Source organism: Danaus plexippus, chromosome 7 (genome assembly GCF_018135715.1).
Source record: "Danaus plexippus chromosome 7, MEX_DaPlex, whole genome shotgun sequence".
Lineage (NCBI taxonomy): Eukaryota > Metazoa > Arthropoda > Insecta > Lepidoptera > Nymphalidae > Danaus > Danaus plexippus.
In genome coordinates this window covers 5,428,513-5,455,997 of record NC_083541.1, presented here as the reverse complement: position 1 = coordinate 5,455,997, position 27,485 = coordinate 5,428,513, and the positions used below count along the sequence as shown (strand labels likewise).

The window sequence follows — 27,485 nt, the reverse complement described above, 5'->3', positions numbered from 1 at the left end:
ACGCTTGCCCGAGGCGGGTTGGTGATTTCAAACTTATAATTTGAAATTATAAGTCCAGGTATCCTCACGATGTTTTCCTTCACCGTCTGTCATTAATACTCTTAGAAATACATATGACTCGGAAAAATCACATTGGTTACTTGCCAGGCTTCGAACCCGCACCCTCATGCACGTGAAGTGGACCTTTAACCTCTAGGCCACCAAAACATCCATATAAATGTAATGATCAATAATTTTAGATAATATAATATATTTGAGACATTTGCAGGTGGTGGTGGGTCAATCCCAGCGGTTCCTGGAGCAAGAGGAAGGCGGTTACCGTCCTTGCGACCCCGCTATCACTGTGGAGCGGATACAACAGCTGGAGAACGCGTACGCTGAGCTTGTACATCTCGCTGTGGAACGCAGGTATGGGAACAAACGGACATACATACATACATTCAAATATATTTACATTTATTTTTATTCTTCAATTTTATTATAGAATGCACACAGGAGGCCATAGACGTGAATAAAATGTCTGTGTGGTATTTCGGTTCACAGGAAGCGTCTAGAAGACAGTCGCAAGCTGTGGCAGTTCTACTGGGATATGGCTGATGAAGAGAACTGGATCAAGGAGAAGGAACAGATCGTATCCGTCGACGACATCGGACACGACCTGTCCACTGGTGAGCCATCTCACAGACCTTAGAGGACCATCGAAATAATTACAAATAAATTAGAAAATATAGAATGAAAAATTCATGACGAGTAGGATGTGAACCTGCTACCCTAACTATAGTCGTTTTAATTACAATTGAAGTGTTATCACGACAATTGCTTTAATGTACAAATAATAATTAGTAGATCTATATTTCATTATAGTTTTAATATGTATGTTCCAACAGTGTACCTGCTGGTGTCCAAACATAAAGCGCTTCAAGCGGACGTCGAGGCCCACGAGTTGCAGCTGATGGATGCCGCAGCTGTTGGAGACGAACTGGTCGGTCAAGGACACTTTGGAGCCGCTCGTATACAGGTATACAGATAATTATTTATAATCACACAAATATATATATTTATATACACGTCTGATACATTTGCTCAGTACCTTAATCGATTTTTAGTATTACCAAATATTTTCAAATTATATAGTTACTGTTTTACATGTAACAATTACACTTTTTCGCCGCTAAATAGACTTGTCCCTTTCTTTCACTAAGATATGCCTATATTTATGTATTAGTAGATAAGTTTGTTCACTAATGAAATCATATATACTCGCTGTCAATGTAATCAGAAGAATTAATAATATTCTTATATAACAGGAACGTCTGCGAGATATTCTGTCTCAGTGGAACCATCTCCTGGACGTGGTGCATCTTCGTAAGAACCGCCTGGACGCGGCGGTACGCTATCATCAGCTGTTCGCGGACGCCGACGACATCGACTTCTGGATGTTGGATACTCTCAGGTTGACAATTTATTAATATAACCATATAATTATCGATTATATAGAATTAAATATGTCATTTTAATGTTTCCTACAATTCCTTATTGCTTCAGCTTTACTAAGAATGGTTTTAAACTCTGGTCCCATAAATATGTATATAGAGATGTAGGCCTTTGAACTTGAGACTCGTATGTATTTGTTGGATTTATTTTTTGTTTCATATTGGTAAGAATTGGGCTTCCAAATTATTTCTATATAAATATGGAGTAATTATACATGGACTAATTTTGGAAATAATGATTTGTTCAGACTCGTGTCGTCTGAGGATACCGGTGTGGATGAAGCCCAAGTACAGAGTCTGCTAAAGAAACACAAGGACGTCACTGACGAACTGAAGCACTACGCCAACGTTATACAACAGTTGAAGCAACAGGTCAGATGATATGTATTGAGGAAGGGATCTCAGTCTAAAAGAATTTAAAAAATTATCTATGATAGTTGAAAGAAGTCTTATGACACATATATACTTATTAATAACATTAAAATGTTATAGCTGTATTAAATTTGCCTATAAATAACCCACTTTACACACATTATAGTATAACATGTCTCTAATTAAACGAAATATTGAAACAGGAATTATATTTTTTTTATCTATGACGTATTAATTAAACGTTTTCCATTCGACAAGGCGGCCGAGCTTAGTCCCGAGGATGCTAACAGCACCGAAGTCCAAGAACGTCTGGCCGCCATAGACTCGCGACACGGCGAGCTGGCGGAGATAGCTCGTCTGCGCAAGCAGCGCCTGCTAGACGCTCTGTCGCTGTTCAAGCTGTTGGCCGAGGCTGATGCAGCGGATCAGTGGATCGCGGAGAAACACCGCATGCTGGATACCATGCTACCGCCCAAAGACATAGACGACGTGGAGATCATGAAGCATAGGTTAGTCTCGGCGATACGTACGGAAATCTGAATTTTACTCTATGCACATGGGTTTAATTTCATAGCTGTCCTATTCCTGGACTTTATATACGGTATTGAATTCAACTAGTCAATGTTATTGCTTTTAACAATATCTTATTGGTCAATGCATTTATATTAACATCGAAATTATTATACTACAATGAATTACTGATATCTATGAAAAACGATATCTAATTTAACTACTGGTAAAAATAAATAAATGGCTGTTTAATATCTTAAAAAGGTTTAATATGCGGGCAAACCCGCAAGGCAATAGTTGGTATGTATTTTTTATAAATGTTATGTATAATCTTCTACAGGTACGACGGTTTTGACAAGGAGATGAACGCGAACGCGAGCCGCGTGGCGGTAGTGAATCAGCTGGCTCGTCAGCTGGTACACGTGGAACACCCACAGGCGCCGCGCATTCAGGAAAGGCAACAGGCACTCAACACTGCCTGGAGCGCGCTCCGCGAGAAGGTGAGGCAGCGGTTTACTATCTGTGTCAAAGTTCACACCAACTGTTTCAACGTGCAAATACTTTGTCTCTGGTAGTTCGCAATTGCATTTTTTACATATTTTAAAGTACAAGGGTTGGTCGTGTGTAAGGTCAAATGACAATCATTTTTATATTATAGATAGGCGCTCAGACTGAATACGTTAATTCCTTTTATTACTGCTTGTACTGTTTATTGAAAAAAAATTGTCCATCGTACCTGTAATATTAATATTTAGGTCAGACAGTAGGTAATATTCAGAGATATTGTTAATGGGATTTTGATTTTATAAATAATTGTTTATCCATTCATCAGGCCGAAGCCAAGAAGGACGATTTGAAATCGGCACAGGGCGTGCAGACATTCTACATCGAATGTCGCGAGACTGTGTCTTGGATCGAGGACAAGAAACGCATTCTGCAACAGACGGACAACTTGGAGATGGACCTTAATGGTAATGTTATAGTTATATTTACATTTATGTGTCTTAGTTATATTGTAAGTTATTACAATAATAATGATCTATTGTATAAACACAGAATTAAAAATTCGTTTCTTTTACATACATGAAAAGCATAGATACACTAATAAAAAATATGCTAAAAATTAAAAAAGAGGAAGGTAGGTAATTTACATTTTTTTAAATTCCTTCAACCTAAGATTCATACTACTAAGTTATAAGGAAGGATGAGATAACTCAACGATAGAGTCCTTAAGCATTTATTTAATAAAATCAATATCTATTACATAAACCTTTTTGTTATTAATTAAGTCAAGATCTATAGATCGGTCCGAGTGTAGTGTTGTGTGTAATATATTATACATAAATATTTTCGCAGGTGTAATGACTCTCCAGCGCCGTCTGTCGGGTATGGAACGGGATTTGGCCGCCATACAGGCTCGCATCGCCTCCCTGGAGAGCGAGGCTTCAGCTATCGAGAACGAACATCCGGAGGAAGCTCGGCTCATCAGAGACAGAGTACACGCCATCACTGACAACTGGGAAGATCTCACGCAGATGGTAAGCGAAGAGCTCATCAATAAATATAACTACCATATGTATATATATATATATATATATATACTATATGCGATTTTTAAATATATGTGCGATTAAGTTATTAAAAAATTAATATAAATTCCAGCTCAAAGAGCGTGACTCTAAGCTGGAAGAGGCCGGTGACCTGCATCGCTTCCTTCGCTCTGTGGATCACTTCCAGGCCTGGCTCACTAAGACGCAGACTGATGTTGCTTCCGAAGGTAGATAGTCGGCCAAATAAATGTATTACTACATAAAATTACTAAAACACTATTAATATTTTACCAAAACCTAAATAGTATTGTATAATTATTTTAATTGTCATTTTTTAAACTAAGTATAACATTAAATCTATGATAGTTAATTGTAATACATAGGCTTATGTGTCTTAAAGTGTATTCACTGATTAATAATTTCAAGATGCAGTGGTTTCTTCTAGCATACATATCACAGACAAAGTAAGAAAACTTATCAGATACCACGTGAACAAAAAAAATAATAGGATCAGTTGTAACTTATTATCACCTGTTCAGATATACCAGCGAGCTTGCCGGAAGCGGAAAAGCTCTTGTCGCAGCATCAGACGATCAAGGAAGAGATCGACAACTACAAGGACGAATACGCCAAGATGATGGAGTACGGAGAGAAAATTACAGCCGTAAGATGTCTTATGATATATAATGTTATATTATTATTATTATTATTATTATTATTATTATATAAAACTTATATTTACATTTGATCCCAGTTAAGATCTGACGAAATTTATTACATTTAGAATAGATTAGACGGAGTTAAGGGTAACTAACAAAATCTATATATTATTTTACTATAGTTCAGTATATCCAATTTGTGTTATACAACGTTGTTGAGTGTAATGAAATGACAGTTCTGAAATTACGAAAACAATTAAGACTTTAGAAATAATGACGGGCGTAAAAATAGATCTACTGCCATTTGTGGAATAAAAAGTTTATTTTACTAAATGAACGTTAGTCCATAATAAATTTGTTACCAGGAACCTTCGACCCAGGACGATCCTCAGTATATGTTCCTTCGCGAGCGTCTGAAGGCACTCCGCGAGGGCTGGGCCGAGTTACAACAGATGTGGGAGAACAGACAGCAGTTACTCACACAGTCCCTGGAACTACAGCTGTTGCAGCGGGACGCGAGACAGGCTGAGGTGTTGCTCGCACACCAAGAGCACAGGTAGCTAAGACGAAACCGTATTTAACCATTTTTAGTATAAAATATTTCTCGCCTAGTCCCTCAGTTCTGCTAGGACACTGATACGTATTTAAATCACATATTTTAAATATACATATGTATGTGTTTTTAAATTACTTTGTAACAAAATAAAACCATTTGTTTGAATGGCAGTAAATGGTGTAATTATCTTGGATTATGTGTGTTCTAACGAAATATAATATATTTATTTTTTATCGACAGACTGGCTAAGACTGAACCGCCAGCAAACCTCGAACAAGCTGAAAACATGATAAAAGAGAACGAAGCATTCCTTACTACTATGGAGGCGAACGACGACAAGATAAACTCAGTGGTTCAGTTCGCTAACCGGCTCGTCGAAGAGAGGCACTTCGATGCCGACAAGATACAACGCAAGGCGGAGAGCATTCGTTCGAGACGCGATGCCAACAAGGAGAAGGCCTTACAGCAGATGGAGAAACTGCAAGACCAGCTGCAACTCCACCAGTTCCTGCAGGATTGTGACGAACTAGGTGAATGGGTACAAGAGAAGAACGTCACCGCACAAGACGACACGTACCGCTCCGCCAAGACCATCCATTCTAAGTGGACCCGCCATCAAGCTTTCGAAGCGGAAATCGCCGCCAACAAGGAACGCCTCTTCGCCGTGCAGAACGCGGCCGAGGAACTCATGAAACAGAAGCCCGAATTCGTTGAAGTGATTTCACCAAAAATGCACGAACTTCAAGATCAGTTCGAGAATCTGCAGACGACTACGAAGGAGAAGGGCGAGCGGCTCTTCGACGCGAACCGCGAAGTGCTCCTCCACCAGACGTGCGACGACATCGACTCCTGGATGAACGAGCTGGAGAAACAGATCGAAAACACGGACACTGGCACTGATCTGGCATCTGTCAACATTCTGATGCAGAAGCAACAGATGATCGAGACTCAGATGGCCGTTAAGGCGAAGCAGGTCACGGAGTTGGAGACCCAAGCCGAGTACCTCCAGAAGACGGTCCCCGACAAGATGGAGGAGATCAAGGAGAAGAAGAAGTCCGTGGAACAGAGATTCGAACAGCTCAAGGCGCCGCTTCTGGATCGCCAGAGGCAGCTCGCCAAGAAGAAGGAAGCCTTCCAATTCCGTCGCGACGTCGAGGATGAGAAACTGTGGATTCACGAGAAACTACCGGTAGCTAGCAACACCGACTACGGCAACTCACTGTTCAACGTACAGATGCTACAGAAGAAGAACCAGTCGCTGAAGACCGAAACAGACAACCACGAGCCCAGGATATTGACCGTCATCTCCAATGGACAGAAATTGATCGACGAGGGTCACGAAGATGCACCCGAATTCAAAAGTCGTATTGAAGAACTCACCGCTCGTTGGCGAGAACTTAAAGGTAAATACCGTAAACAGTTCAGTATTCTTATGTTATAAAATTTTAATCAATTTGTATTCCTTATATTGAACCGTTTAATTTGAAAATTGTTTAGATGCCATCGAACAACGTAAAAACAACCTGTCCCAATGGGAGAAGGCTCAACAATATCTGTTCGACGCGAACGAAGCTGAGGCGTGGATGAGCGAGCAGGAGCTGTACATGATGGTCGAGGATCGCGGAAAAGACGAGATATCGGCACAGAACCTGATGAAGAAGCACGAGATACTGGAACAGGCTGTGGATGACTACGCACAGACCATCAGACAGCTGGGAGAAACTGTGCGACAACTCACCAGCGAGGAACATCCGCTAAGGTGAATTGTAATACACTCATTATTTTCTTAGTTTTTTTTTATATGTTGTTATATTTCTATTGTGAGATTTAAAAAATAATAGTTTACATTGAAAGTTTTTGTATTCATTCTTAGAAATTGTTTTTTTTATATTAAAATCGTAATCAACTCAATTCCTTACTTAAAAGTTTCCTATAGCTCTATCTACCACTTCAAGTCTACAATGTATATCCATTTCCAGTGAGCAAATCTCTGTGAAGCAATCTCAAGTGGACAAGCTATACGCGGGTCTTAAGGATCTGGCCGGCGAGCGTCGCGCTAAGCTGGACGAAGCTCTGCGTCTCTTCCAGCTGTCGAGGGAGGTCGACGACCTGGAGCAGTGGATCACAGAGAGGGAACTGGTCGCCAGCTCCCAGGAGCTCGGCCAGGACTACGATCATGTCACGGTACGACGATAAATTGTGATAAAACATACATACATCAAATTTAAATTCATAAATTTTTACTTGCAATGTCAGGAATATCGCATACCATTGTTACCAATTAAATTATCGTTTCCTCACTCGAGTCAGTATTTAAAATTTCGTTGAACTATAAAAACGACATTGATTAAATGATAAATATTTTACACTATGCGCATGGAGTCTAGGATTTATAATATGTTTTATGAATTTATATCATGTTTTATATTTCCAGTTACTTTGGGAGAGATTCAAGGAGTTCGCTCGCGAAACTCAAAGCGTTGGATCAGAAAGAGTCGGGACGGCGGAGAGGATCGCCGACCAGATGATCTTTATGGGACATTCAGACAACGCCACCATCGCCCAGTGGAAGGAGAGTCTGAGAGAGACCTGGCAGGATCTACTGGAACTCATCGACACGAGGACACAGGTGCTTAGACGAAACCTCTTAGTATTCTATGGATTCGCCGTGCGAGTGCCGGGTCCATCGCGTTGCAGAGAGAGGAGATTTAACAATCCCTGGGACTTGCGACCCAGGTGTAGATTTGAGGGGCCCATATCTAATGCACTTAACCAAATTTGAAACGGACCTGATAGGGCTGCCTTCGAACTACGTTCCAAAACCGAAGTGATATTGAGTTTTTTAGTAGGTTATAACTCTCGCTCTCGTTATAACGCTCGTTCCCACTTCTATCGCGTACAAATTTACGACGGACTTATTCCTAGTGAGTTCGTTAGTGAGCTCGTAGTACTTATTGACTTTGACGGCATGGTCTTTGGTCTTTGGGGATGTTGGTTTCTCTAGGAACCATCAGCTCTATAAACGTAAGCACATGAATAATGCAGCGAATAATTTTAACAGAAGTTATGTATATAATTGGTGCTACACATAAATATATTTCCAGATGTTGGCCGCGTCCCGTGAGCTACACAAGTACTTCCACGACTGCAAGGATACTCTCCAGCGTGTGAACGAGAAGGCGCGCGGAGTCAGCGAGGAGCTGGGACGGGACGCAATCAGTGTGAGCGCGCTCCAGAGGAAACATCACAACTTCATGCAAGACCTCAGCACGCTACAGCAACAGGTTATACATCTGATGACCATTTGATCACCAAAATTTTTATGTTAATTATTAAAATATTTTTTTCGAATTATTACTTATTTCTAAAAGTCAGTTACACTATTTGATTTCCATGTACCATCCAGGTGGAAGCCATAGAATCCGAATGCAGCCGTCTCGGAGCTTCGTACGCTGGTGAGAAGGCGGCCGAGATAACCCGCCGTGCCGGCGAGGTGGTGGAGGCGTGGCGGGCTCTGCAGGCGGCGTGCGGCGCGCGGCGGGAGAAGCTCGAGGACGCTGACCAACTGTACCGGTTCATCAGCATGGTGCGAGACCTCACGCTGTGGATGGACGACGTCGTGCGCTCCATGAACACCGGGGAGAAGCCGCGGTCAGCCTATATACATTATATATACGTATTTATATGATAGTTATAATTTTTTTTCTCTTATAAAGAGTCCCATTTGTTTGTCCACATTACTGGCGCGATTGAGAAGTGAGAATACAGAAAAATTATTGATAATTTTTTAAAAGGAATTTATAATTTTTTTTTTCTCTTACACATTTATTTATTTATTTTGATTTAGAAAGAACACAAGAAATGAAAATGTGCTTTGTTAAAATAGATTACAGATTACTAGACATTAAGTAATTTGGGAGCACTAGTTATATAAAAAATATATATACAATCAAATCCAAAAAAAAATTAAGAAATGCTTTAAAATTTTTATCATAATAATATTATAATGTGATACATACTTTAATTTCCAGTGACGTAAGCGGCGTGGAACTGCTCATGAACAACCACCAGTCCCTGAAGGCGGAGATCGAAACCAGAGAGGACAAGTTCACGGCCTGCATCAGTCTGGGACGAGAGCTACTGGCGCGGCAACACTACGCCTCGCCCGACATCAGGGACAAACTGTTACAGCTCACCAACCAGAGAAACGCTCTGCTGAGGAGGTGGGAGGAGCGCTGGGAGAACTTGCAACTCAGTGAGTTTCAGACAACATATATATACCATCACCCATTTTATAATTTTAATACATATATATATATATATATATAGATATATATCATAAACAGACACGTGTTAGTGTCCCAGTATTACATTGTATCGTAGCGTTCGCATGGTTGTTAATATTTCTTTCTTTACGACTGACTTACGAAGGCTGTTTTCAAATTACTTCTATTAAGATGGAATATGTACGTTACTCTTTATTATTTACTGGCAATGCTCGTACAATGATTACTCATTAACTTCAATGTCATACATGAACATAAAAAAGGTGTATATAGTAAGTTTAAAGAATTGTTAGCAACAAAATAACATTGCAAATGGTTAAAATTAGTTTTAGTTTCATGTAAAAGCTGTTTAACTGTAACATATATGACCATAATTTTCAGTTCTCGAGGTGTACCAGTTCGCCCGCGACGCGGCGGTGGCGGAGGCCTGGCTGATCGCTCAGGAGCCCTACCTCATGTCACAGGAACTGGGACACACCATTGACGAGGTGGAGAGCCTCATCAAGAAACACGAAGCCTTCGAGAAGTCCGCGGCCGCCCAAGAAGATCGCTTCTCAGCGCTGCAGAGGCTCACCACCGTAAGTACACCACACACACGAAGCTCATTACTTTTGAGGCATATATTTTTCATTCTATAAGAATAATGTACATGAGTGAGTGATGTAACAATCGCCTGTTTGTGATGATGATACATAAATTACAAATAGTTGATTCAGTTTTGCAAGTAGTGGTTGTTGTGTGTAGTGTGTTAGAGTGTCGCCAGCGGTACGAATAAGCAATACCTACTATTTATTGGCAGGCACTGAATTAAGTTACAAAAGTCAAGCAAAATATGTTATTTTTTCAATTGATTTGAGATATAAATAAAACAATTTAAAATACATAAATCCTTTTAAAGTTTTGTTACTAATTTTGATTTTAAAGATTATCTCGTGTCGTTGGCTTTACTCTAATGTAGTTTTTTGCCTGCACGTACTATCCTGTAGCTCTTTTTCTTCGCTAACCTGTGGTGTTGGGTGCTCTATAATTTCCTTTTTTTGACTATCATTAGCTTGAAACGAAAGCGGGATCTCTATGGCCCAAAGAAAAACCGTGGGAAACGTACGACGAATCCTCTTTTATCTATCAACCCCCCACTTGCGATAAAATAAAAAATCGCCCTCCAGCCTTAAAAATCACAGACGACCGCCCCGTCTCCGAAATAATATGCGAAATAGTGCACACGAATGATAAATATAAGCTGCCAGAGAAATGTAGGTCGAAACGAGCACACGGCAGCCAAACCACCAAGCCAGCGGCCAAAAACGACTCGTATCTGTGGACGGTTGTAAAGAACAGTCTGTCGACGATATCCGAGGACAGCACTCCACAGCGGTCGCCGCTAAAGACACCTCTATCACCAGAGATTTACAGTTCAATATTCTTCGAATATAATTATGAGAATGAGAAAAGTGACGATAGATTGGCCTGCGTCGATTTGATACTATGGGAGAGACTATCATACCTGGGAGTATATCCAAATGTGTCGCTACTGAGACGGCGCAGCACTTCCTCGTCCAAGTCCGGCAGTAGAAAGAGTCTGTGGAAGAGATTGTCATGGAAAAGAAAGTCCTGTGACGGTGACAATAGCAGCGATATCGCCGTGCTGTCGCTACCCGGCCTGACGAGCAGCACGAGGGACATCAACGATCTCGGAAACGAAATTAAATCCATTCCATTAACATCTTCATTGCTTTTATTATCACAAACACGCAGCCTGTTGTTCCCAGAAGGTGACTGGTACTATAACTATATGGATAGTGTAAGTGTATAGACCTACAGCATGAAACGCTGATATGCATGCACCTTTCTTAGCTTTAATACGAATGTGCTTTACTCGTGTCATTCTTGTAGCAAATAAAGATTTTTTATTAACTTAATGTAAGGACGTGATAACATTATCTAGGTACGGCTTTAAGTTCATAATAAATCAATTTATTGGTAGCAATGCTTTATATGTACGTGTGATATATAACGACATCAAGCGAAGATGCTGGTAAAATATACGTTTGTATTAATAGAAAATAGCTTAACCGCCGGGTGTGCGAATAATATACTGTATGTGTGCTTAATTTAAAATTTACTTTTATTTTTGAATCAATGTTTCCACAATATATAATCCAAACGTTAAATAATTTACACTTATTAAAAAAAATCCAATACAAATAGATTTAAAATATTTTTTAATGAAAAATAAACTCGTTTTAAACCCGGCGGTAGCGTTCGCATATACATACACTTACTTTCCATACACAAACTAATAAATAATATCGCACAGTTCGAGGTGAAGGAGATGAAGCGGCGCCAGGAGGCGGCGGAGGCTGCGGAGAGAGAGAGACTCGAGAGAGAGGCAGAGGCTGCGGCCCGCGACACGCTAGACGCGGCCCAGGAACAGGAGCACGAGCCCGAAGGTGAGTAGAGGGGAGAGATAGGAAGGGGAGGGGAGCGACTGAGACTGAACCGATATCAATAAAATACATACTGTGTCATAAACGACTTAAAGCGCTGTGATATATGAGATTAAATAAAATCGGTCGTCCTAAACGATGCTTGAATTCAGATTAATATTATTATTTTACTATAAAACTGAGAAGTTTCTTGTAAACTCCATTTTAAATGTCGACATATCGATTCATTCTCTACGGAGCATCAATATTTAGTGGAACCGTTCCGAGCGGTCTCGAGACGTTAGTCAAACAGTTTGAATGTAATGAAAACACGAATCTATTAAAATGTAACACTGAGATGCCACGGACTGCCACCGAGCACGCATGTCATCCGTCCTTGTAGCACCGCGGTATGAACTCTGACGTCATTACTATAAACATAGTGTACTAATACATCACCACTTGAACTGGTGGGATTTATAACTTGCCTGCAGTTTTTTATATGATTAATAATTAACATAAACTTTGATACAACGAACTTGATGAAAGACTCGGCACATCTCACAGCGGTACAGGCTTGTGTCTGACGGCGTAGCTTGCCGCTTTCATTGTTGATCCAAGTGCGACTCGAACGACCGACGAATAACTATCATGTACACGGTACGTTATTCGTCGGTCGACGCGAGCGCGGACGTTACTTACGAATGTGTTGTCCACACATGCACACGCGTAGTCGTAAGGAGAACGTCCACTAAAGCGGCTGAGAAATCACAAGAGCGACCGCATTCCCAGCCAGGTAACGAGCGCTTTATAAACATTATAAGATGACCCTTCGAAGCATGCGCTTTATATCGATATAGGGGTCTTTAGTTAGGTCAGGTTACACCGCGCTCTAGAGATACACTGGCTAGTTTTTTTTATGGTTTTATATTTATTTAGGCCTTCTAGGTTCTAGCTGAGCACTATTTTTTCTTTACTCTGCACCATTCTTTGTTTATGGTACTTTGGTTGTCATCTCACAAGTGGCGTTTTTTTTTTCATTTTTCACAGTTCTCTATCTTATTATTCTTTATTTCAATAGCGACACCGTAGCGAGATATTTTTCATAAAATATTTGCTATCACGGCATATTATATTTTATTAATATCTTATAACGATTATAAAACTATTATGTATAACTCTCCGACACAAATTATAGAGATAAATACAGGAGTATTTAAAACAAAATACATTTGCAACATATCTGTGTTAATATTATGAGAATAAGCAAATAGTAAATACCTGTTACATAGATCCTGCTGTATTTGTCTCCTATATTCCATATTATTTCATAAATCTATACTGAGTCATATTCACGGTGATGGTTTGATACTTCAAAGTCATTTTCTTATTTCTATAACAATACATGTTCTATATAAATATAATTATGTATACAAAATGTGCTGTCAATTCACTCTGTGTTCTTCTCTTTCGATGCTGACTTTTAGAAGGTAGGTATATCTATGGTAACTCATATATGCCTCTATATTATCTGTGCTTATAGCTCCTTATCTTTCGCCATGGCTTCCACCTTAGCTCGCTTATATACGCATGTTATTTATCTATGTATGTATATGAGATCAATTGCACTATTAAATAATCTGGGTTAGATAATTGACCGTATTATATAAGGTGATAGTGAAAATTCTAGACGGCCTTTATTATTATTAAGTAGATGTAATTTTTAATTGATGTTAACATTGATTAGAAAGCATGTACTGATGCTATGTATATGTGTGGAGAAATAATGAATGTGATAGATTCACACATGAACAGTTTAGAGATATAACGTAGCATGTAGCACGTAGTGTAGACGTAACTGGCACGTAGATGTCCGCATGCAGATTCCCCCACTCCCGCCACCCTGACCCCGACCCCGCCCGCGACAGTCGATGACCCCCGACCCCCGCAGAAACAGACCCCAGCGAAACCCGCCAGACTCTCCAGTGAGTATAGAAGACCTACGACTGATGTCACTCATTACAGAAGCTTTCACAGTCACACTACATACGGGAAGTTTATAGTATTTTATAAATATGTATCTCCCCGTGATACTACCATAAATATATGGAAAGAAATTTGGTAACGTTCGATATGTAGTGTGACGGTGAAGACTTGTTGTAAGAGAACAGATAATGAACACCTAGCGCGGAAGGTTTAATATCGATGTCGAGATCTGTGATCGAGGACCCTTCGCGTTAGGTGTCGTGGTGGCGGACTCGTGTTAAGCGCATCGTGGCCTCACTAACACGTCCTACTACTGTCCCGTCACCCGACCGGGCGCATGCCGCATGTCTAACGCTGTGTCACTCGGTGTTATCCACATATGTTTTTTCGTCACGTTGCATGTTGCTTACGTTATTTTGCTGCGATGCTGATGTTTTTTATGTTGCTTTGAATTTTTTTTTGTTTTTTTTTTCTCTCTCTATTCCTCGTCCTCTCCTATTTGTCATCCAAATTACAAAAAAAAAATTCTATCATGCCTTACATGACTACTCCCAATCCGCTAATCCGTCAATCATGAACCGAACAAATCCTCCAAATTCCTCCACTCCCTCGATATCCTCGCAACAGCAGCCGGAACCAGCTCGACTCCAGTGACGCCATCTACTTCCGGTAAGGTGAAGACGCGATCTAGAAGCAAGTCGCCGTTCAGAAGCTTCCGTTGGAGAACGGCCAAGAAACTCCTGACGGGAGCTCATCACAGCGACGACGAAGGTATTCTTATGGAGGTGGATGGATGAACTCCGAAACACTACGGAGACTAACATAGCCGAGGTTCAAAAGGTCATAGTCATCCATGAGCTTACATCACCGGTGACTGATCACATCACACTCATTAGACCAAGACCCCAGATCCAACCACGTCTGTATGCTGTGTAATACGGCGATGGATGCTTTGTGCTGTTGTTTTTTGAGCGCATGTTTGTTTTTGCGTGTGCAAAATAAATGTTTTGTCCTTATTTTTGTCCCGCGTGTTACTTTGAGTCCGGTGATGCGTAGTATCAAACCTATCACTAGCGGTTATTTGTTATCTGTTGTATCGTTGGTATTAGTTATTATTATACTTTATTTTTATATGAATTATGTTTAATGTGCATATTATTATTAACTTTAATGTACGCACAGAGGGCGTAAGTCCCGCAGGGGAGGACGAGGGCGTCGAAGGGACGTTGGTTCGTAAACACGAGTGGGAATCAGCAGCCAAGCGAGCCTCCAACAGGTGACTGACATATAATATGTTAATGTTTTAATTCTTCCCAAAAGAAAATTCATGAAATATATTCACGAAAACGGGTTTGAAGACAATTTCTCATTCCACAATTCCTCATATATACCGGGTCTTGATCTTTGTATTTCGTTATAAATTATGTTTTTCGAATATTACGGCTTTAAAACGTGTCAATCAAAAAATGAAAATAATATTTTTCGGATTACTTTTCGTATTTTATTATTTTAAAAACTACACACTCCCGACGTGACGGTTACTTTGCAGCAACCGTGATCACGGGCAGACGAGATGTCCGGAAAATGTTGGTTTAATTAAACTGAATACTCGCGAAAGTCTATAAAATCAGAAAATTTTAACGTAACGTTGTATTCCAGATCGTGGGACAAACTGTACGTGGTCGCTAAGGACGGCCGCATGGCGTTCTACAAGGACGTGAAGTCTTACAAGGCAGCGCCGGAGCAACACTACCGCGGGGAGGCCCCGCTCGACCTCAACGGAGCCGTGGTGGAGGTGGCCGCCAACTACACCAAGAAGAAACACGTCTTCCGTCTCAGGTTAACGACGCTCCCCGTGCACTAACGGAAATTATGTTCTTCCTATTTTGCACGAAATTGTGCATATGCAGATAATATATATCGGAGCTATCAGCATTAACGATGGATGCAACATGAAAACATCTACAGGCTGCCAACAATTATTATGAAAACTTATTGCTATTCATAATTATTGTTATAATTAAAAAGATATCAAACCTATTTAAAAGGAGAATATAACTTTGTTTGAGTTATTGGTATTAATCCGACCTTGGAGAACGTGAATATGAAGAACCTTCGAGAAATACAAGGTACAAGGATGTTCACAAGAATTGAAGTGTCGTGACGTCAGCGATGCTGATGTGTCTCTAAACAACACGAACTTGTATCAGGCGGATATATACAACTGAACTATTCTATCTGTTATATACTGTAAGTGAAGGCCGCATAGTTTATCTGATAATAACGAATATTACCATTTGTATCGCCAGACTGAGCAGCGGCGCGGAGTTCCTGCTGCAGGCTCACGACGAGGCGGACATGTCGTCGTGGTTGGAGGCGCTCCGGGCCCGCGCCGCCGCCCCCGCGCCCCGCTCACACACGCTGCCCGCACACACCGCGCACGAACCCAAGAGGAGGTCCTTCTTCACCCTCAAGAAGAAGTACTCATATTATATATTAATCATTTATATGTTTATATTCATCAGCGCGATACAATAACAAAAAAATAGTTTTATGCTATAATAATTATTAGAGATATTGTTAGAGCATAGAGCAGAAGTACAAAACAATTGATTTATTTGCTTATTCAACATATGTAGAGTGTTTTACAAACGTCACTGTAAGCGCCCGCGTTTGAAGAAACCATCTGATCAACGATGTTTGCGATGGAAGAATGTAATATAAGAACCTTCCGTATAGAGAGGTCGCTGACAAAGTTTTTTTGTATTTGTAGCTAAGAGATGAAGGAGAGCCGCAGCCGCCCGTATCGCCCGCATCACGTTTCTCATTACGCCCCGAGCACGCGCCTGGCTCCGTGCTCCGTGCCCGTGCCCGCGCCCGCGCCGGTTCCCGGACGCCGCATATTTCTCACGACGCTTGCTATAGCAAGCTTTGCTAATGAAGAAATTGTGTAGAGCGGCCTTCTGACGACTGTAGCACTTTTGTTATTATTTTGTTGCGTACAAAAATTATTTAAGACTGTTCGATATTTGAGTGTTTGATCGTTTGCCTTGGTCTGATATTTATTGATCGGTCCCCGCGCCGACCCAACTCATCCCATCGTGTTCGTTGTATCTTTAAAACGATTATTGAAGACATATTATTATTGAGATGAAAATAAAATTAATAAATTGCGACGCTATTTATGAATAGACGACTTCTAGTGTTTAACTCAGATGACATATATTATATATATATATATATATATATAACTTATAAATCATAGTGTACATTCAGTTGATCTAGACATGTATGATGTTTTATTATCAGACATTAAAAAAAAACCTATTCTTTAAACGTTCTATAGAGTATCGACGACCAAGTTAATGAACGGAAATTGAAAATTATATCGATGTAACCGCATTTACATAACGTAGATAACTCGACCAGTGATTGATGCATCGTGAACCGTCGACTCCAGCTGTGGCAGTGTCTGTGTGGAGCTCGGCACCGAGTTCGTTAGGTGTAACTTATTGAAATGCTCTTAACCGACTCCGACGTCGCTGTCGGCCATGACCGCTTATCATTAATGGTTCACACTGAATGTCATTCTGCGTTCGTTACGCTGAGAGCCGACAGCGATCTCCGAGTACATAATATCCTTATGATAAAATTAATTCAAGATGTAAGTATGCTTTACGCCTCATATCGTGCTTTTAAGGGATGTAACGTCTATTGGTATATGTAATGTTTTTATTTTTTATTTTAATGATTATTTTACTGCCAACGTTTCACAAATTGTTATTTTAATACGTACGACTATATCCGACGACACCATTAGATTTTATTGATCACATTTTATTTGTGTTATTACATAGTATTTCATTGTATAGCTGGCTGGGTGCGCTTGCGAGTTGTCTCGTCACACGAAGCCTCTATAATGTTTAAATATTTTATTTCAAAATTTTACTTTTATTTTGATGAAAATATAATAAATGATGTTTTCAAGTAATTTTTTATCTTTTATTCCAACTGTGACACGAATCCCCAATCATAGATCGTGCTCGTGATACGCTGAGATATCAAAAATTCTGGATATACTATCAGATAATTCTGACACAATTTAAGATAAATATTTTCTCATCTTACTTCAAGTGCCGGCCTGTGTTTAGCGGAAGTATTCAACATTCTCAATAACATATAGAAAAACAAATATACAGCAACATATATAAGAAAATGTTGAATAGACTAACAGTGGTTTTGTTACTTGTGAGTGGCGTTATAAGTGCTTCTAACAATATAAACAGAATAGGGGGAGGAATTGCTTCCGAGAGAAACTCGAGGCCATTTCAAGTAAGTAGTACAATAATTAAGATTATTACTATTTCTTATTTTATTTTTTCTTACATTATTAAATCTTATTATCGTAGGGTTTAATATTACCTCTAAGAGAGTTACTAATTGCTGATAAATTTTTGTTTTTAAAACTCCCCGACGTCATTATCTATATAAATCTTTAAGGTATAGTTACATAGTAGTCTGATGAATAGTTTCATTTAAGACCTAAGTATGTATTCCGAAATGGCAACAAAATAAGTTTATGCCGAGACAATAACTATCGTATAGACTATAGACACTTCTTTTTATTGAACATTGTTGTTAGAAGCTTTGTAATTCCTATTTTAATGTTGAATCATATATATTTACATTAAAAAACTGCTTAATGTGACGCTTATTTATGTTGATACAATTCTATTGGTTGACTTTTTTAATTAAACTTTATGCAACACTTGAACTGACCTATAAATAACGGGATGTTAATAGCTGTACTTTTTTTAATTTTTAAATGTAAATTTATATATGTACTTACTTGTTTCAATATTATTACAATAATGGTAATTAGTTGCCTCGTCACGACCGTAAATCTGCTGATTTCACTAATTGACAAAATACTGAAACGTTTTATACAAATAATTATTCAATGATAATGATTTTCCACAATAACAAAATTTTAAATGAAGATTTTATCAACTTATAGCTTAATTAAATTCTACTATATAAATTCTAATTATTGTATTGTTCATTGTTTGTTATTCTTGGCGCCAAAACAAGCTTAAAAATTTTGATAAGTATCCAGACATAGCACAGATTAAATATATATTTTTTTTCATATTATATATTTATTAGTAATTTATAAAAATAGTTTTCTTTGGATAATGAAAATATTTTTTATGTCGCTTGAAAATTTCAAGCGGCATAAAACATATTTTTATTTCAGCAAAGTATTCTAATCAAGTGTTTATATGATTTTTTTTGAAGTTAGTTAATACAGTACACTAGCTACTTTAAATATATCTAAATTTTTAAATATAAAATTCGAATGAGAATATTGTTAACTAATAAATTCTTTAATATCCCATTATTATATTATCAAAATTTTTTGATATATATTTTTTTAAATGAGGAGGAAAGATTAAGACACTACAAAGCAATCTGCTTATTGTTAGGAAACATTTAATGTGTCTGGATTTGTTTGCAATAGACACATAATTAAATAATTGAAATCATTTAAACTACAGTTAAGACTTGCATTTTGTCATATGAAAAGCATCACTGAGAACAGGTGCATACTAAAATCTACTCGATTTTAGTATGCACCTGTTACATTACATACTATTATACATTAGGTAGCACTTTTACTTCGGGTTCGTGAGGATGGCGAACTAGGCTTCTGCGGCGGTTCGCTGGTACACTTACAGTGGGTTTTAACGGCAGCCCATTGCTGTTATCACGGACCCCAGGAGGTTACGAATGTAGAGGTCTGTTTTACAAATAATTGCATTTTTTCTTTAGTCTAAAAGTATATTCGAATTTTTTTCTCCAGATACTATATATTTTAATGTTTTTGCATCTTAGATTAGCGCTTATTTCTTTCAAGGTCTACGTGAAAAGCAAAGACCGTCTCGTTAACATAGCTGTAATTCATTCTAGGTGATATTGGGAGCGCACTCTCTGTACGATCGTTACGAGAATGGTCGTCGGTTGATTACTGTTAATCAGATAGTGGTACATCCCGAGTGGGATCCAGATACATTCGCTAACGATCTCGCTCTACTAAAGTTAACTAACGCCGTACAACCATCAGGTATGTTCATGAGTAGGATTCGTTTTGCTATTTAATAATTTTTAATTACCTTATAATTATTCTTATTATTACTATTTCAAAAACGATCGTTTCTTTGGTTATAACTCAGTTCACATAATTATTTATAAAATAATACTCTGAAAATTAAAATAAATCATGTATATGATATCAAATTTTAATTTATTTTTTCGTTGTTTCGTTTTCACTAACTTTGTTAAGTGGAAGGTGTCTAAGACTCAATAATTTTGAACATCAGACATCTTAATTTGAAATTAAATATTTTATAAAAAATAAATAATCAAATTCTATTTTCTAGAATTTTCATGTTATATTTTTTTAATAAAATTGTTTTATATCTCCTTCAGTTGCTTTAAAATAAAGACATATATTTAATTTATTTTGAACACATTTATTTGTTACATAGATTCAATAGGGATTGTTCGTCTTCCGTATCTAAGGACAGTGTCTGCAAATTTCGCCGGTCAGGCGGCCACAGCTTCTGGCTGGGGTATAGCTGCCAATGGTAACATATTCCAAAATTCATCTTTAGTCCCCTTGAATCCAGTTATAATTAATACACTAGACCAATAAGATGAACTTTTAAAAAAGATTTTAAATGCCGAAACATTCCTTTAAAAATTTTATGTTGGGTAATAACTTTAAAATGAACTTATAAAATGAAAACAACACGAAGTATAATAACCTTCCAGTCGACCACATAAAATTTAACTAACAATAAGATAGATTATCTAATTTAATAATATGTTTTCGCTTATTTACTGTTTTGTTGGTATCATAATAATTAATTTGTAATTTTCAATATTGGCAACATCAATATAAACAAGATATACATGAATAAAAAATGTCAAGCGACTCTAGAGTTGTTATTGATTAGTTTATGTTGAAGGTGTCACCTTCGTCTCTCCAACTCTTCGCATGAAGATGTCCACGGTGACGACGAACACCTACTGCAGGTCGCTCTTCAGAACCAACTTGCCAGACAACATTATATGCACTTTCAGTACTCAGGCTAGCACTTGCAAGGTAAACTGCATGAACCTTTATGTTTAGAACGTTAAATATAGGTGCAAAAAGTAAATATATACTACATTTTGTAAACAAATACAAAGTATATATCTTTATCTTATCTTTTATGTTTCCTTTTAAGTAAGTTTTTTTTTTTTTAATTTAACAGATAATTCTAAACGAACTTTTGATAAAGTTCGTAATATTACTTGTATTTATATTTTTTTGCAAATAATTTAATCGTTGATTTCGTTTCGATGAATCTATAATGATATTGTTAAATAGCTACATTCATTGCAATTTCCAACAATTTTTTTTTTAAACAATTAGATCGACGTAGATAAAAATCATATCTAAATTTGATATCAATTAATGTTCAAGGTTATAACACATAAATATTTATTTTATTAAACGTGTAATTCATAAAAGAGAATTTAGAAATTTTTACATTAGTTTAAAAAAAAACACCAAACAGATGCGAAAAAAAAATGTATGAACAAAATAAATATATATCGTGCTTTTTTTGACAGCGTATTACGTAAGAAATATGATTTTTGCGATATAATAATAATTTGAATGGCTGTTTGTAGGGCGATAATGGTGGACCGTTGACTGTATTTACAAACGACACTGAAGAAAACGTACTGGTGAGAAATAATTAAAACCAAAACATTTAAGAAAAATTTTGTAATTATTGTTACAAATTTATAAATAATAGTATTATTATGTCTTGTTTCATTATATATAATTAAAGCGTGTTATGTATTTTTAAACTTTAATGTTTCAGATCGGCGTAACTTCGTTTATAGAAGCTCACGGCTGTAATACCAACTTACCGAACGTGTTCACACGAGTCCAACGTTATCTGAGTTGGATCAGTGAAGTCACTGGAATCACGCTAGATTGACGCAAACTACAAAAATATTAATATACCCAACTAATTGATTTTAATTAACTTCATATCGTCTTTTCGTTTTTACATTATTTACAGTAAAACCTCCATATTGTTTGATTTCATTTCTATTTAAGACACCATTTTCGCTCTATTTATTCTCTATTTATTCTCTATTATTCTCTATTCTATCTATTCGCTAATTTGACTGATTATTTTTACAATAAATAAACAAATAAAGGCATAACAACGTTTACTATTTCCTTTTTTAAATTCATTTAATAAATATTTGAAGTTAATGTACTTCATAGTAAATACGAGCGTTCAAATTTGGAACGATTCAAATTTGCACTGCACTTAAAGTATTTACTTTCAAGACTTAAAGTATTTTTAATTTCAGTCCTAAGTTTTGTACATCAAAGAAATATCCGCTATCAAATTTAATTAAAGATATATATTTGATTTTAATTGGTAGCGATAAATAACAGACGCGTTATTGCAGCCTAATTTGGAGTGTCAGAAAACTCAGCGTTGAATGACCTGGTCGTAATGGATAACTTTTACGGAACTTCCTTTGAACTTGTTATTTACAGAACTGGAATAGTCGTCATCTAGTGATGAGGTTTTTAAGGACCCCTAATTTTATATAAATAGTTTATTAATACAATTTATATTATATTTATAATAATAGTACGTAAAGGGAGGTAAGTAACATTTAAAAAATATACGTATTGGGTTTCTTTTACAAGACCAAAAGATAAGTGTAGGCTAGCAAGCCGTTGGTAATTTTTCTTTAGCTATCATTCTTTGCTCTAGTAATCCGCTTCTTATAACACCTCTCTAATTATCTCTTGTTTTATGTTCGATCTCTAGAAATTACCAAGTTTTAGTTTTTTAAAGTCTAGTTTTTTGCACCTTAGTTCGCTATCGCTGAAAATCCATTAGTTTTATAAACGCCCGACGCCCGGAATAAAGATATTCTGAGATAACTTTCTTTATACATACCCTTTTAACAAATAGTACTTTCAGAAAAAAGTTACGTGTCTTTATCGCTCGATAGGGCTTGACGTTTTATGGTTTTGGCTGAAAAAGTTTCGACAGAACTATGTAATTCGAACAATTTGAGTCACGAAAGATAAAAATTAAGTTATTAAAAGTAATTTTTCTAGTTTCTCTGACAAATTTTTTGTTATACGATCAATAGCATAATGAGTACAGTGCCGGTTGGACATTCAAGTCAAAATACCTTGACATATTTTTGTTTTATAGAAAACTCTCAATGTTGCTACAAAAAGAAACAAAAATCGATAAAAAGGTTACTAGGTAACACACAGCCCTATATATACAGCGCGAGAAAATATTGACAAAAGAGTTTAATAAATAATTTAAAAAAAGCGCCTACCCACGTGGCAATTAGAAAAAACATCGCCTCGTACTATAAAAATCGACTGATTTCGATCGATTCAGAATCGATTATCTATAGCGGTTGATCAACATAGATGATTCGTCATTATTTTATATGTTATGTATTTTTATTAACGGCGGTAAAATATTTTTTCGTCAAAGAAAAGTAGGATATTCCGAATGAAGCTACAATGAAAACTTCTAGATGATTTGCAAACATTTATCTGAACAAAATGCAGTGTAACGACTCTGCACCTACTTCATTGTTAATTAATATTAACATTTGAAACAACATTTGACAGTTCGTATAACAAATCAGTCAAAGAAAACAGAAAAAGATTCGAGATTAGATTAGAGGAGAGAGAATAGATTTAAGAGGATAGAATAATCTCGATATAAAAGTGTATATTTATAAAACCCTTAATAGCAATTTATTAAACTATCATTTCGTCGTGAACTACTCCTTTTATTCGACTATTTTAAAATCCTATTCAATAATAAAAGAAAGATTCATTGTAAATATTTTAATTCAATATTTCTCATCCATTCCGTATATTTTTTTACTCTGTCCCAATGACGATTTTTAGCCGATTTCATTTAAAAATATGAAATGGTTTAGCCAAACTATATTGAAATTAGTGTTCGATTTTTAAACCGATTTTAAAAACGTTTGATTAAGTATTCGCAAGCAACACTTTGGTATTATAAAAGTTATCAGATTTGAAAAATTGAATCGTTGCCTTTTTGATTTCGTCCTAAGAGCAATTTGATTGGAATCCACAAAATCTTGAAAATTAAAAGAAAACTAAGCAATTTTAATACAATTTAAAAAGGCGTGTGATAAAATTAGTCACTGCTACTATATAGAATATAGATACTCATTTAAAATATTTAACGAAAAATCTACACAGTTTAAAAAAATATTATGTGAAATTTATTGCTATTTTTTTGTCGCCTCTCCACCGGTTCCAGCCCTAGACATTATAATAATCACATAATTATCAGAGATTAAAGCAGATTTATTTTCAAACGTGATTGATGTCGATAAGTCTGTGATAAAAACTATATAAATCATTTACTCTTCTATATTTCGGTATTTGTATTGCTTCATAAAAAATGCACGGTGTTCTATTCCTTTGTTTGTCGCTGGTGGCAGCGACATCGGCATATTTACGAGTGCCGAAGGACTATCACTTAGAAGTCGGAATACCAACAGCAACGAGAATAAAGGAAGCTGAAGATAAATTCCTTTCCAGTCAGAACGATGGAGCAGAGAGGATCGTAGGTGGAAATGTGGCCGCCGCAAACGCCCATCCATATCTTGTAAGTTTGTTTACTTTATATTGAACTTAATATATTGCTCTTAGTAATCATCTTAGTGCTTTTAACACTCAACACGAATCCTTGCTTTTGTGTTTCCAATCTGAAGTTTTTGGCTTGCTACCGTTCTACAGTTTTATTGATTCTCGTCGTAGGCTGGTCTCCTTATCACATTCTTCAACAACCCCGGTACATCAGCTTGTGGATCGTCCCTCATATCTTCTAACCGCCTGGTGACGGCGGCGCACTGTTGGGACACCGGCTCTTTGTTTGTGAGACAGTTCGTTGTAGTCCTAGGTTCACAGTTGCTCTTCTCTGGAGGAACTAGAATAGCAACCAACAACGTAGTGGTACATCCACAATGGAATCGATCGTTTTTACAGAATGACATAGCCATAATTTATTTGCCAAGCAACGTTAGGTTTTCCGGTAAGTCTTCTACTTGATAATGTGCGGTATTTGAAAACATTAATTAATTATAACTGAATTTGTATCGTGTTGTTCCAGAATCAATCCAGCCGATTGCTCTGCCTGAAAACGATTTGTATGACACCTTCCAAGGCTTCTCAGCTACAGCGGCTGGTTACGGAAAGACGAGTGACTGTAAGATATTGAAATAATTAAGATTTTGTCAATTTTTTTTTAAATTATACCTATAGCACAATAATTATATTTAAATTTGTCAGGGCAGAGTGGGATATCCGTGAACTCGATGGTTAATGAAGTTAACGTAGTCGTGATAGGTAACAGTCAGTGTCAACGGTCGTACGGATCGAGTTACGTTCGTCCTAACGTTTTGTGTACCGATGGTATAGGAGGCGTCGGCATCTGCGGAGGAGACTCCGGAGGACCTTTGGTTCTAAGAAATAGATACGGACAACAAATTTTGGTAAAGATTTACATGTTTCAAGTTCTGTTACTAGATAAAACAAATAATTTCAATTCGGTTTGCTGTTCAAACAAATTAAATTATTTAATTAATATCTATACTAGTTTAAGTTTTTGTCTTTGTTCGCAGGTTGGCATTAGTTCTTTTGCTGCGAGCAACGCCTGCGAGAGAGGTCATCCCTCAGGCTTCGTCAGGGTTACCAGTCACTATAATTTCATCACTCAGCATTTGTAATATTAAAGTGTCACTTCGATACGTTTAAGAATATTGATATTAAATTTATAAAGATTATTTATTTCACAATAATTCGTTTTAATTTCCACGGAGACCAGTTAAATATAGACTTATAGACTATAAAGAATTCTTCATAATGTTTAAAGAGACTCGTGTGTCATGTTTATATGGTGGTCATTCATTTTAGATAATTGATTTTAGATACAAAACAAATTTTATTTACTTAAGCCTGTTTCAATACTTTAAAAAATAAAATAATAAAAATATACCTTACTACATTATAATCAAACTAATGAGTTTCATATATGCTTATCACGATTATACAAAATTATTTTAATCTTATTGGAATTAATAATCAATGACTTGTGCCGATAAAAATATAAGCAAATCACTTTGGAAATTTTATTTTCGTATATTTATTAAAAATTCTCATTTGTACACCAGGAATGTAGATAAGCAAACAAGGCAATGTTCGTGATTATTTTGCAAATATTTTTAGATGTCATCAATAATTACCGTCGGTTCTAGATAATAAGTTGACCGTTTATATTTTTTATCAAAGTCTTCTGAATAACAAAAGAAATTGTTTTAATGAACCTACATATAATGTCATAACATTTTTAATGCAGATCTAAAAAATAATGATGTTTGAAATTTTTTTCAACATTTGCGTTCAAATTCATTTATCACGATTAAAACCATGATAACGTATCTCAAGTAATTAATTTACAACGCAAAAATTGTGACTGTTGAGGTCTTAGGACAGGCAAGTGTTCAATTCAAATAAGTGGTAACTATATCTTAAAACTTAGAGACAGACATTCTAAGTGATAACCAAACAAAATTTACGGTTACCTCAATATTATTATTGTTTTGTTTAAAATATGTATGTGCGTAATTTATTAGTTATAAGGAATATTTTCCTGTGTTAAATATTAAGACTTTTTATTCTCTAAAGAAACTTTGAAATTACGTTTATTATTTATTAAAAAGAGTTACGAATTATAACGATACACTTGATTAGGACCATGCTCCTTAAAGTTAATTTAAAAATTTAATAATATATCTTTTTTGTGACATGGCAACATTAAATAGTATGTCAGTCTTATGATAATGCGGTTGCTCAATGCTCAGTTTTCGACTTTTCGTTTCTGCTAGGTACTAGGTTGTGTTTCAATAGGTGATATAAATTTGAACTGACGTTTGTATAAGTATCTTATTTGTTTATTACTTATTAACCATAACATTAGCCATAGCATAAAAACAACGATAACTTTAAAAGTTGGCTAATTGTGCCAACTTAGAATAAATGCATTTGGGCTTTGCGCTAAAATTTCTAACAAATGATTAAACAAATGCAAGAAAACGACAGTTATAATCATTCTAACAGTTAAATAAAAAAGTCCAAGAAGATTCTGTTGTTATGTGACAAAATGACGAGAAATTGTAATCAAATATTTTTGTGGCCTAATAAAAATTAAAAAAATATTAATTTACATTGTGTTTGAAACATAATTTTTATAAAAGTAGCTAAATATATATTTGAAACTGAACGATAATTTCCGTGACGTGAATAAAATAAAACAATGTCGCTGCGCTGACCCCGCGTAAAAACACCTGGCCGGTTGAACCAGAAGATGCCTTATACCACACAGGAAATGGGGTAGTATTTCTATATTAACATCGAGTCAATCATGTAGGATGTAAGTTTTGATTCAGATATTTTTTATTATATATTTATTATACGCAAATCTATGT

At 36.6% G+C, this 27,485-nt stretch overlaps 2 protein-coding genes across 6 annotated transcripts in view; both read left to right on the top strand.

Moving 5' to 3' along the window:
* Positions 1-17,829, top strand: part of LOC116770794 (spectrin beta chain) — a 40,239-nt gene extending 22,410 nt beyond the window's left edge. For 3 of the 5 annotated variants that reach the window (XM_061520888.1, XM_061520889.1, XM_061520887.1), the window contains 28 exons: positions 269-408; positions 544-668; positions 888-1,018; positions 1,308-1,453; positions 1,742-1,865; positions 2,124-2,374; positions 2,716-2,875; positions 3,208-3,346; positions 3,732-3,913; positions 4,038-4,152; positions 4,465-4,589; positions 4,950-5,140; positions 5,381-6,543; positions 6,638-6,899; positions 7,120-7,324; positions 7,575-7,769; positions 8,245-8,424; positions 8,547-8,791; positions 9,172-9,395; positions 9,808-10,004; positions 10,478-11,227; positions 11,744-11,876; positions 13,736-13,837; positions 14,466-14,609; positions 15,021-15,114; positions 15,498-15,677; positions 16,148-16,318; positions 16,612-17,829. In XM_061520888.1, coding sequence (XP_061376872.1) covers positions 269-408; positions 544-668; positions 888-1,018; positions 1,308-1,453; positions 1,742-1,865; positions 2,124-2,374; positions 2,716-2,875; positions 3,208-3,346; positions 3,732-3,913; positions 4,038-4,152; positions 4,465-4,589; positions 4,950-5,140; positions 5,381-6,543; positions 6,638-6,899; positions 7,120-7,324; positions 7,575-7,769; positions 8,245-8,424; positions 8,547-8,791; positions 9,172-9,395; positions 9,808-10,004; positions 10,478-11,227; positions 11,744-11,876; positions 13,736-13,837; positions 14,466-14,609; positions 15,021-15,114; positions 15,498-15,677; positions 16,148-16,318; positions 16,612-16,615 — 6,078 coding nt within the window. In that variant the 3' untranslated portion in view covers positions 16,616-17,829. Of the gene's footprint in view, positions 1-268; positions 409-543; positions 669-887; positions 1,019-1,307; positions 1,454-1,741; positions 1,866-2,123; positions 2,375-2,715; positions 2,876-3,207; positions 3,347-3,731; positions 3,914-4,037; positions 4,153-4,464; positions 4,590-4,949; positions 5,141-5,380; positions 6,544-6,637; positions 6,900-7,119; positions 7,325-7,574; positions 7,770-8,244; positions 8,425-8,546; positions 8,792-9,171; positions 9,396-9,807; positions 10,005-10,477; positions 11,228-11,743; positions 11,877-12,585; positions 12,649-13,735; positions 13,838-14,465; positions 14,610-15,020; positions 15,115-15,497; positions 15,678-16,147; positions 16,319-16,611 lie in introns of all 5 variants that reach the window. The other 2 variants (XM_061520890.1, XM_061520891.1) reach the window with 2 other exon arrangements.
* Positions 17,830-17,971: 142 nt separating this feature from the next.
* LOC116770797 (transmembrane protease serine 9-like) lies at positions 17,972-25,799 on the top strand. The gene is made up of 12 exons (XM_032662416.2): positions 17,972-18,170; positions 19,505-19,636; positions 19,809-19,962; positions 20,387-20,485; positions 20,870-21,006; positions 21,579-21,635; positions 21,776-21,891; positions 24,400-24,607; positions 24,760-25,033; positions 25,112-25,207; positions 25,291-25,493; positions 25,623-25,799. Exons 1-12 carry the CDS (start codon positions 18,054-18,056, stop codon positions 25,725-25,727), a joined length of 1,698 nt encoding a protein of 565 aa, XP_032518307.2. The 5' UTR covers positions 17,972-18,053; the 3' UTR covers positions 25,728-25,799.
* Positions 25,800-27,485: the final 1,686 nt, after the last annotated feature.

What these genes read in the sequence shown, in the direction of transcription:
- LOC116770797 (XM_032662416.2), top strand. Translation starts at nt 18,054, where the DNA reads ATGTTGAATAGACTAACAGTGGTTTTGTTACTTGTGAGTGGCGTTATA. An exon ending in CTCAGGCTAGCACTTGCAAG is followed by an intron (nt 21,007 to 21,578) that starts GTAAACTGCATG and finishes GGCTGTTTGTAG; the next exon opens with GGCGATAATGGTGGACCGTT. An exon ending in GATACGGACAACAAATTTTG is followed by an intron (nt 25,494 to 25,622) that starts GTAAAGATTTAC and finishes CTTTGTTCGCAG; the next exon opens with GTTGGCATTAGTTCTTTTGC.